This window comes from Eubalaena glacialis, chromosome 3 (assembly GCF_028564815.1).
Source record: "Eubalaena glacialis isolate mEubGla1 chromosome 3, mEubGla1.1.hap2.+ XY, whole genome shotgun sequence".
Taxonomy (NCBI): Eukaryota; Metazoa; Chordata; class Mammalia; order Artiodactyla; family Balaenidae; genus Eubalaena; species Eubalaena glacialis.
Genome location: NC_083718.1, coordinates 85,172,895 through 85,183,464, shown reverse-complemented (window position 1 = coordinate 85,183,464; position 10,570 = coordinate 85,172,895). Strand labels below are relative to the sequence as shown.

The following is a 10,570-nucleotide window of genomic DNA, read 5'->3' as shown; positions in this document are numbered from 1 at the left end:
CCAGCAGGATGATCCTAGACAAAGGACTTAGGCCTACTGATGAACCACAACATGAGACAAAACACTTAGACAAATATATAATGACATTAATTCTTCTGTTTAGCACGTGGTATTTGCTTTGATTTTATTAAGAAAATTGATTGTTGCCCACAAAAATAAACAATAAATTCATTTATTTGAGGCCATAGACTAAACATATTGAGTTTGACTTGGTTTAATAGCAAAAGATTATTTCAAATTTTAGTAAATTATAAATTACCTCTAACAATTTATAATAGGGCTAAAATGAAAAAAGACAACAATGGGAGTGGGGAACAGGGTATTGGGGAGAGAATAGGGAATGGTACAGAGGAAGCAGTAGGCAGTCCCCAAAACCTTAGTTTAGCCCTTCATCTAATAAACTGAAGATTGCCTGAACTACAGAAGAGTAACTTGTTTCATGTTAGATTTTTAAAATAGGGTAAAGATTTAAAATAGGCTACTTAAAAGCCCCTTAATATTCATGTAAATCTCAAAATCATCCAGTGGTCTGGACTCCCAAAGTGAATGGATACATCCCCAAACCCAATCATGGTGAGGGCAATATTTCTTTGGATGCTTCTATCTATTCTAGCACAAGTGGTTTATCTTTCCATATGCCTATGATCTCTAACATGTCAGCAGCCTGGTCCAGTCCCTCATCTCCTCCCACATGGATAATGGCAACAGCTGCCTGGCTGGTTCTATTTGACTTCAGTTCCTCCATCCTCTAATGCAGACTTCATACCTTTCATTCATTCATTCATTCAATCAATGGATAACTTTCAACCATTCATTCAATGTTTGTGTGTTCTTCTTCCAGTTTCTCCTTCCAGTTTCTCACTCTTGTTCACACACATCCCTTCTGCCAGGTCTCTTTACTGGGTTGTACTGCCATGTCTTTGCTCACGTCCCTTATCCCCAAACCCCTGCTTTTCCTGGAATGCCCTCCTCTTTTTTACTTATTTAAGCTCTACTTACCTTAAAGGCTTAACTCAAGCCCACCTTTTCCATGAAGCCTTCCCACATTACTCAATCTCTTTGAATTTACACCTCTTATGCAGCAGAATGAGTATCATGATTTAGCTCTTTTTACCATATGTCTTCTGTTGTTCTGTCCTTGCTTTATGAATTAGACTTGTCCTACCCACCTCTACTAGGAAGTCATTTCTGATCTATATGCTATTCCTCTGGGCTCCCATAGCTCTCTGTGCTTACTGCTAACATAACTCACACTGTGCTATGATCACTATTGACTTGAAGACAGTGCCTAAGTCAACTAGCTTCCAACAAGTACCTAGGTCTTAAAAAACAAGAAGGGAAATGTCAAAACCACAGTAATGGACTCCTACTTCTGGCAGCACGGAGAAGAAAAAGGGCTGCCCCATTAGAATACAACTGGATCCTGGATAAATTACAGCAAACATAATGTTTAGCACATCACTGGCCTCATCAGAAAGTAGAAGAGATCACTAGAGGAAGGAAAAATAACATTGAGCTGAAACCTTACGAAGGATGAGTAACGTGCAGTAGGAGAAGCTGGCTTGCCCTGGGGACAAATGCCAGTATCATTATTGTGAACAGAGGCTAAGCCCTGGGCCTGGCCAAAGCAGGGGAGAAAACCTGGGACTCCTGAATTAAATCGGGACCCTTTTTTTTTTTAAAAGATAGATTTTATTTTATTTTATTCATTTTTGGCTGCGTTGGGTCTCCGTTGCTGTGCGTGGGCTTTCTCTAGTTGCGGCGAGCGGGGGCTACTCTTCATTGTGGTGTGCAGGCTTCTTATTGCGGTGGCTTTTGTTGCGGAGCTCGGGCTCTAGGCACGCGGGCTTCAGTAGCTGTGGCACGCGGGCTCAGTAGTTGTGGCTCGCGGGCTTAGTTATTCCGCAGCATGTGGGATCTTCCTGGACCAGGGCTCGAACCCGTGTCCCCTGCATTGGCAGGCAAATTCTTAACCACTGCACCACCAGGGAAGCCCAAATAGGGACTCTTGAAGGGGCTAACACAGTCCCAGGTAAGGAGCACCCTTTGTCTCCTGGCAGAAACAAATGCATATCCTCTCTGGAGGAAAGTACACCCAATTTAGGCCTACTGGATTCCCTTAGATTAACGAATCTTAATCTAAGATTAAGAGCTCAAAATAGGAGCTCAAAATACAAAAATACAAAATATACAAGGAAATAAGCTGCCATGGGCAGGAGTCAGCAGAAAACAACAAAACAGATTTAGACATCCAAGATAAGTTACAGAATATAAAATAACACTCCCAACAAATTTCAAAGAATTGGTATCATAGAGACCACATTTTCTGAGCACAACTGATTAAACTGAAAATCAATATCAAAAAGATAAAATTTTAAATATCCAGATTTTAGAAATTTATAAAACTTTTCTAAATCATGAATCAAAAAAGTCATAAAGGTAATTTAAATATTCTTAGAACTAAGTAATAATTTAAATACTTTAAACAGAAAAATTTGGAGAATATAGGGAAGTGGGTCTTTAAAAACTTATAATAGAAAAAAGACAGCTTGAAAATTAATTAGATAAAAATTAAGATTAAAATTAAGATGTTGTAAAAGAACCTAAAATTAAATCTAAAGAAAGCAGAAGGAAATACTATAGATAAGATCCATAATTAATGAAGTGGAAAACAAATATATAAGGCAGAGGATCAACAAAGCCCAAAGTGGCAGCTAAAATCAGACAAGTAAAATAAATTTCTGGTGTAGCTGGTCAAGGGGGGAAAAAAGAAGGCGCAAGTAAACAGAAGAAATGAAAAGGACGCAACTACCCAGGGAGCAGAGGCAAAAAGGAACATGGAAGAAATTTCATTTAAAAAAAATGACATAAAATGCACAAAATTCTAGAAAAACATTTTACCTAAATTGACTCAAGAAGAAATAGAAAGCCCAAATAGCCTATAATTATTAAAGAAATTAAATGAATAGTTAAAATATTTCCCACAAAGAAATGCCAGGTTCAGAGGGCTTACCAAGTAAGTTTTATCAAAATTTCAAGGGACGGTTCATTTCAATTTGATGTAAACCCTTTCAGAGAATGAGACAAGAGGGAACAGTCTCCAACTCAGAGGGTGTACAGACCAAAGGAACCATCTTAGAAACCTTAGAAATCTTACTAAAAACAAAGGCACTGGGACTTCGCTGGTGGCACGGTGGTTAAGAATCTGCCTGCCAATGCAGGGGACACAGGTTTGACCCCTGGTCCAGGAAGATCCCACTTGCCGTGGAGCAACTAAGCCCATGCGCCACAACTACTGAGCCTGTGCTCTAGAGCCCGTGCGCCACAACTACTGAAGCCCGCGTGCCTAGAACCCGTGCTCCTCAACACCACTGCAATGAGAAGCCCGTGCACTGCAACGAAGAGTAGCCCCTGCTCACCACAACTAGAGGAAGCCCGTGCGCAGCAATGAAGACCCAACACGGCCAATAAATAAATAAGTAAATAAATGATAAAAACAAAGGCACTAACCTGTACAAGAATGTTAGTAGCAGCATTATTTGTAACAGCAAAAAACTGGGAACCCAAATGTCCACTGATAGGTGGATGGGTAAATTGTGGTTTATGCACTTGAAATATTATATGGATAAAAACGAACGAATAACAGCTATCTACAACATGGATGAGTCTTACAAATAATGTTAAGTGAAATAAAAAAGCAAACCACAGGGGAGTATTAGGTAATAAAATTTTGTAAAGCTAAAAAGCAAAACTGAACAATACATTTTTAAAGAATATATACATATATGGAAAAGCTATATATATATATATATATATATATATATATATATATATGGCAGGTAATTAATAAACACGAAATTAAGGATAGTGGTTACCTCTAGGGAGAGGCAGAAGGATAGGATAGGGGAAGAACACAAGAAATTCAGTGGTATTTCTAATGTTTTAATGTACAAATTGGGTGATGGATCATTTAATTATTATGCTTCATAATTTATCCATTTTAAATATATTCTTTATAGATATCAAACATTACATATTATAATTTTTAAAAATCTGCAATGGTGGAAATAAATGAACAAATGAATGAAGGGTCCCTGAAAGAAAACTGAGAATCCCTGACAGAAGCTACCCTATGCAGAAGACACAGTAGGTCCTCAAGTAATATCAGCTGGTTTACTGCTTTTTCCAAATACATACCTGGATTCCCTTCCTACTGGTGCTCCCTGATATGCGCAGCTACCCCCTTCCATACACATAGCCTAAGCTCCACAATCCTGGCTAAGTCCTGACACATACATGACAAGAGACTGACACCTGGTGGATACAGAATGAATTTAATAAAACGACTAGGAAGTAAATCTTTCACTCTACATGGTGAAAGAGGCAGTAGGGTGGGGGACAGGGAAGCAGGAACGAGGAGAAACTAAAATTCGGAAACAGGAAAAGGAAGGATATCCATCTCTGAGATGTAAAGAAAGGGGATTGTCATCTAAATGAGACTAAAGAGATAGTCCCTAAAGAAGAATGATTTCCCTCTCATTCCTTCTGAGATTGGAACAAGAGGAAAGAGATTATAGCTGCAGTAAGGAAAATGCAAGACTATTTGGAAAAGAGGAAGCAGGTATAGCTGATCTCAGCCTAGCAAGCTAAAACCACAGGTACTTCATAGCAGTGGCTAGGTGTCAGCTGTCTCCCCAGGAACTCCCCACTCCCCGTTTCCATTTAGAGATCTATGTGATTCTAAGGAGGCTGATCCTGCCCTTTTTTCGAAAGGTACAGTCCATGATGTAGAATAAATAAGCAAATTAGCATTTACCAAACTCCTGGCTACAGTGACTGGTTAGGGGCAGGCATGTGACCCAGGCTGGCCTAACCAGAGTGAATCTTAGGGCTTTTGCTAGGATTCCTGGCACAAAGATGCCCTCTCTTTCTGGCTGGACATAAATGAGGAAAATATGTAATCCTAGGAGTGCTGGCAGCCATGAGGTGGACCAGGCTTGATCCTACAGAAGGTAGAACAGTAGGGGAAGAAAATCCATCAGGTATTTAGAGACATACTGAGCCAATGGATCAGCTTTACCTGGAGCCAGCACTACCTCTGGACTTTCCACTCACATGAGCCAATAAATTTTTATTTTTAAGCCAGTTTGAGTTAGGTTTTCTATGATTTAAAATTGAAAGATGCCTAACCTATACATTCATCATACTCCATCCCTGTATTTCCACAGGATAGCACAGGGATCCAGGTAAGATGGTCACTACAGATTTATTAGTGACTCTAAAGCCAAGGGTATTGAGCTGGAAAGGTAAGAGGCAAGAACCAGGCACTATGCAAGACAGGTGCCTCAGCTGTCTATACAGAAGAGAATGAAGAGCCAAGTGAGAAGCAAGTGCAAAGAAGGGCCTCTACTAGGCAGACAGGTAGAGTTAACATAGCACTCTTCCCCACACACCTAACATGGGGGTGTTGCTTTGGGGTCTTTTCACTCATGGGGTAAGGAGCTTTGAAGCACATGCCCCTTTAAGTCTTTATTACCCTGTGCTGCAGTGTCTACCTCTTCCTTGCCCAAATGAAGAGCCTCCTTTTGGCTTCTACTGCCCTTGATGACACTCACTTTCGGGGTGACAGGAGGAATTTTATCTTCTGCTTCTTTGGCATGCCGGGAACTGGGGCCCCTTCCTCCTCTGGAAACAGCACCATCCTCCTGACCTTGGGCAAGCATCTCCTTCTCAGCCTCTCCCATTGGCCCTGGCCTCTCTGACCCTCCAGCTGAGTTGCCTTCCCCTCCAGAGGCCCACGTCTCCAGTGGTAACCTTGAGGACTGGGCAGAGTCCACGGCAGCTGCTGACTTGTCAGGGGTAGAATTCCTTTCCCTACTTCCACCTGATTTTTTTCGAGGGCGCCCCCGTTTTCTTTTGGCATCACTTCCTGTATCCTCTATATCCTGCTTTGTTGCTTTAGCTGGTGGGTCCTGCCCACTGGCCTCACTCACAGGTACTTCAGCTGTCCTCTTCACACCCTTGTCATGGGGTCCCGGGTCACCACCTATGCCCACTTCCCTGTTCTCTGTGCCCCTCGGCTGAGTGAGCCCCCCAGGTGGAGCTTGCCCAGGCCCAGGCCCAGGTCCAGGTCCAGGCAAAGCAGGAACAGTTGGTAAGATCATGTTAATGATGGGCACAGCTGCTTGGGGTCCCCCAGCTCTAGGGGGCAGAGGCAGTGTAGCCATTTTCAGAGTGCTTGAAGAAAGCTTGGGGGCCAGGACGGGTGGAGAGACTCGGATTGGTGGAATAAGTGAGCGAGGGGCCCGAGGGAGAAGCAGAGGCAGCCGGGCCACTAGGGCATTAACCTGTGGGTTATTGGCTGCTGGCGCTGGGCTCTCCACTACACTCTTCTTTCGCTCTCCGCGTGCTGGGGGTCCAGCCCCAGCCCGGGGGTCCAGCTCCTTAGGAGGCTAAAGAGTAAAGAGAAGAACACAAAAAGTGGGAAGACTGGACAGTGGAGGAAAAATAGACACAGGAGGTGAAAAAGTACTGGACCCACTGGTGGAAGGATATACTAAACCCCCAACCCAGGGGAGCAAGGTCAAGGGCATCAACTTCCTTACCTGGGCCTGTCTCTCTGGTTTCTTATGGGCTCCACCCTCCAGACTCTCTACACCATTCTTGGATTTAGATGACCGTTCCCGAGGGGCATGTTCATCCTCTTCTGCAGAGGTGCCAGAAAAGGTAACAAGGTGAGGAGGAAACAGAATGGAGGAGGGAGGCGATTCTGATTGACTGACTGGTAGAGGCAGGGGAAAGAAGGTGGTCTAAGGTATGTCCCAGAAGGCTCTCTAGGAATAGAAGGCAAATCCAAGATGTCTCTATCCTAGGATGTGGGAGGGCCTTTGAGGTTGAAAGTGGCTGAGGGTTTCTCAGAACATAAGAGGGGGTCCACTCACCAGCAAGCCCCATAGCCTTGAGCACATTGGCGTGTGCAGATCGGGCAGAGATGAGATGCTGCTGCAGCAGGAAGCGGGCGACCTCAACGATGGAACTGAAGGACCGTTTCAGGATTCGCTCTGCCCAGTCACAGGTCAGGGCACAGGCTGCTTCAACCAGTTCATCCCGAGGTGCTGGGGTTACTTCTGGGCCCATTTCTGGCTGCAGGGGGGAAGGACACGCCCAATCACACTCTGAACAAAGGACCCTCCACCCCTCTCAGACACAGTGTTGACCATAAGTAAGACCAGACTAGGGATGGGAGTAGCCTCTATCAACCCATCCCAGAAACCCACAAATTCTCTCCCTCCTCTGCCTCAGCCGTAGGGTAGGCAGAAGGGCATGTCCTATATACCCAGAAACTGCGTGCAGAATGACCTGGCTGTGTCAGGCCTCAAAACATCTCCCAAAGTCCTCTGACTTCTACCTTGGAGAGAAGAGTGCAGTTGGAGGGTTGTTACTTACACTCTCAGAGCCCTTTAGGTCAAGTCCGGGCAAGGGCGGCATAGATACCAAGGTCTTCCTTCGTATGCCACTGTAGCAATATCTGACGTTTACGTTAAGGGGCAACCAACACATGGGGGTCTCCAAGCCCCTTAGGAAGGTTAGGCTGTTTCCAGTCCTGTCTCTTCACATACTAAGTTTTCCTCCCCAGGTCCTCTAGCACAACCTCTCCAGTCAAGGATACTTGGACTGGCCCCGGCCACCAAGCCTTCGGGCTTTGATGTCAGGGAAGATCTCTCTGATGATTTTGCCAAAGTTGGCTGTGCTGAGTGGGCGGCAACAGGCGAGACTCTCACAGTACTTCCTGAGTGCGTGGGGGACAGAGTGGGAAGATACTCAGAGAAGGAGGTTTGGGAGTGGGTTCAGAGGGTCCCTGGGGATGAAGGTTGGGAAACCCTTTAAGAAGTCAGGCTCTATCAAGGCAGGGAGCTCTCCAGGGATGAGGGGGTAGTCCTATGCCCACCATCCCACCCACCCCCCATCCACCCACCGATAGGCATCGTAAACACTTTGTTTTGGCAGGCAGGTGTCAGTATGCTCTTCTAGGTGGTTGCGGATCCACCTATAAGCATACATGTACTCCTCATTGCTGAGTGTACTTGGCTCTGAGCTGCAAGAGAAGTAAAAGAGACAAGTATTACTAACATCCCAACAGTTGCCCTGGTTCTATCCAGATTATCACCTCAGTAGTGCTGGACTGAATCAGTTCATCCAGAATCCACCTTTCCCTGGTAAACCAAGGCAGGTCAGGGACTTTTCTTCCCCACTAAGGATACTGTTATGAGGATTCCTATTCACCCTGCCCCTTTTTAGGGAGCCTTTAAGAATCAGAACCTCTGATATCTAAAATTCTAGCACCAAACCTACCTTTTGTCTCCAGTACTGGGCCCTGAGGGGAGCTGAAGGTAGAGATACAGCTTGTCGTTGTCGGAGAATTTCTGTACATCTTGCTGACGTAGGGAGGAACAGAGGCAGGAGAAATAATAAGGCCAAGAAGGACCCAAGGTAGGACCCTCTGATGCTTACTAAAAAGTCCAGCTGACTTAGTGACTGGCAGGCTGACAAAGGACCTTAGAAATGATTTGAGGCTGTGCATTCACTGTGCCCTGAGGAGCCCTTAGGGGCTACCAAGGTGAGAAGGGGAGTGGAGGGGATCACCTCTGATTTTATTTCTACTGGGCTTCTACACAAGAGGTCACAGAGATGAAGTGAGATGCTCAAGGTCAAAGTGATAGCAAGTTGCAAGGCCAATTATCTTCTGACAGGGTAGACAACACTGACTCGCATAAACCTTTCTTAACCATATCCTCACCATCCTCATCTCCCACCAATTCTATCTCCCTGTTGCCCTCTTCCCCAAAATACTCACCAGGATTCCCTCTACTTTGTTCTGCACGGCCTTGCTGTGGAGAAGAGGAGAAAGCTGGAGGTCATACACAAGATTTTTCCCCACCCCTATGTCTGATTGCCAGGGAGAGGAAGAGGTCTGAAAAGCCCAGCAGGTGCTCAAGAACTGCTACCATGATTAAGAATCTCCCCTGGTCAGATGCACTTGCTTGGGAAGGGTAGATCATCTACAGAGGAAGTGAAGTGCTACAGGGATCTGTCCCCAGGTCCGGAACAAGGTTTAGAGGTGGTGATGAGTACTTACGAAATGGTACCTCGGAGCCTCTGAAGGAGGGTGGTGGGCTCCCCTGCCTCAGCACTACCTGAGGGGGCCCTTCCCCCAGTTTTTGGGCTCTTAGCATCAGGTTCATCTTCTGCCATCCCGGCATGAGGGCTGGAGTTGGGAGAAGACAGGACAAGAAGATTTAACTTCCCTCCTCGCCCCCCCCCCCAAGGCCCCAGGGCACTCCTCATCTCTCTACCCAGAAAGATAGAAAAACAGAAAGCCTCCAAATTTCCCCAGTGGTCTTTTTCTAAAACTCGCCTTCTCCAAAAATTAGAAATTATTCCATTACTTCTCCAGGGCCATATATACCCAGAGATCTTTGCCATCTCCATTCTATCTGCCCCACCTTTCTGCAGTCTCCTAAATGTGGAAAACTGTAAAGGAAGAGATAGGGGGGATTGGGAATTCACGTTAGAAAGAAAATTTCATTTCTGCCTCTGACCCCATACTGCCCTCCTTCCCCTCAAAAACAACAATAACAACCACAAGACAAAGTTGTTTAATTCACTAATATGCTCCTCACCACTGAATTTGCCTGGGAGGTCAGAAAGGATACGAACATTTTCTGCCCTTCCAGGCTTGGAAAAAACTGGGCCCAAGTTCTCATTACTTAATCTCGCCACGGCTTCCCCCGCAGCTCCCCTCCCCACGTCGCCGGCCCCTACGTCATCTCCCTCAACATCCCATCCTGATGCGTGCCCCCACCTCCCTCCCTTCCCCCTCCATTCAATCCCGCGTTGCTGCAAAGTGAGGGGTTCAGGGTAGCGGAACTCCTGGGCTGGGCGTAGGAAACCCGGTTGGGGGAATGGGGTCCCAGGTTCGGGGCACGTGCACATGGGTGAAGAAGCAGTTGAAAATACAGCCAAAATCTTTTTCTGCTCTCCTCCCAACTCATATTGCGCCCTCCCTACCTTTGAACAGTCGCCTTCCAACACAAGCAACAATAAAGGTAAGGGAGAAAGAGAAACTACCTCGCAGCCACCTTCACTCCAGCCCAGCCCCACGGTCCTGGCCCAGCGGGCTCGTGCGTTGCTTTATTTTCTTTTTTCTGAATGGCTGAAACAGCCCCGATCTGCCTAGATACTCGGACGGCCTGTTCTACCATTGGTTGTTGCTGCCACCCGGAGACAGAAGGCGCCGGGCTCGCACCGGCGGCAGCTAAAGTCTGCCTGGTAACAGAATCTGATTGGTCAATAGGGGAGGGAAAATCCAAAGTTGGTCTTATTTGAGTCAAGAGGGGGAAGTCCGGGTTAGGTTTCGGTTAAAACTGGGGTCGGTTAGGACTGCCGGTCCCAAGAGGTTCTTCTCTTAAAGGGACCGCAGGACGAAAGACCGGGTGCTCGCCTCCTTTTGGAGCTTTCTTTGCTTTTGCTTTCTCCTTCCGTGTTTCAGTTTTGCCTTCGGTCGTCAGAG

The 10,570-nt window shown here is 45.9% G+C and overlaps 1 protein-coding gene across 5 annotated transcripts; it reads right to left on the bottom strand.

Moving 5' to 3' along the window:
* Window positions 1-4,318: 4,318 nt before the first annotated feature.
* Window positions 4,319-10,220, bottom strand: RFX5 (regulatory factor X5). Of its 5 annotated transcripts, none has more exons than XM_061186023.1 (11): window positions 10,129-10,141; window positions 9,416-9,531; window positions 9,137-9,265; window positions 8,855-8,888; window positions 8,353-8,435; window positions 7,976-8,095; window positions 7,670-7,789; window positions 7,447-7,528; window positions 6,942-7,143; window positions 6,606-6,706; window positions 4,319-6,452 (listed from the first exon to the last, which is right to left on the bottom strand). In XM_061186023.1, the coding sequence occupies exons 2-11, from the start codon at window positions 9,487-9,489 to the stop codon at window positions 5,484-5,486; spliced, it is 1,914 nt and encodes a 637-aa protein (XP_061042006.1). In that variant the 5' UTR covers window positions 9,490-9,531; window positions 10,129-10,141; the 3' UTR covers window positions 4,319-5,483. The 5 variants fall into 5 exon arrangements, with proteins under 5 accessions (XP_061042006.1, XP_061042005.1, XP_061042003.1 ...); XM_061186022.1 differs by lacking the exon at window positions 10,129-10,141 and adding an exon at window positions 10,069-10,124; XM_061186020.1 differs by lacking the exon at window positions 9,416-9,531 and having other exon boundaries at window positions 10,129-10,220.
* Window positions 10,221-10,570: the final 350 nt, after the last annotated feature.

Excerpts from the sequence above, each read along its gene's own strand:
- RFX5 (XM_061186023.1), bottom strand. The coding sequence starts at position 9,489 with ATGGAGATGGCAAAGATCTCTGGGTATATATGGCCCTGGAGAAGTAAT. Across the intron at positions 7,790-7,975 it reads AGTGTTTACGATGCCTATCG|GAAGTACTGTGAGAGTCTCG; the intron begins GTGGGTGGATGG and ends CCACGCACTCAG. Across the intron at positions 6,707-6,941 it reads CAAGGCTATGGGGCTTGCTG|AAGAGGATGAACATGCCCCT; the intron begins GTGAGTGGACCC and ends GCACCTCTGCAG.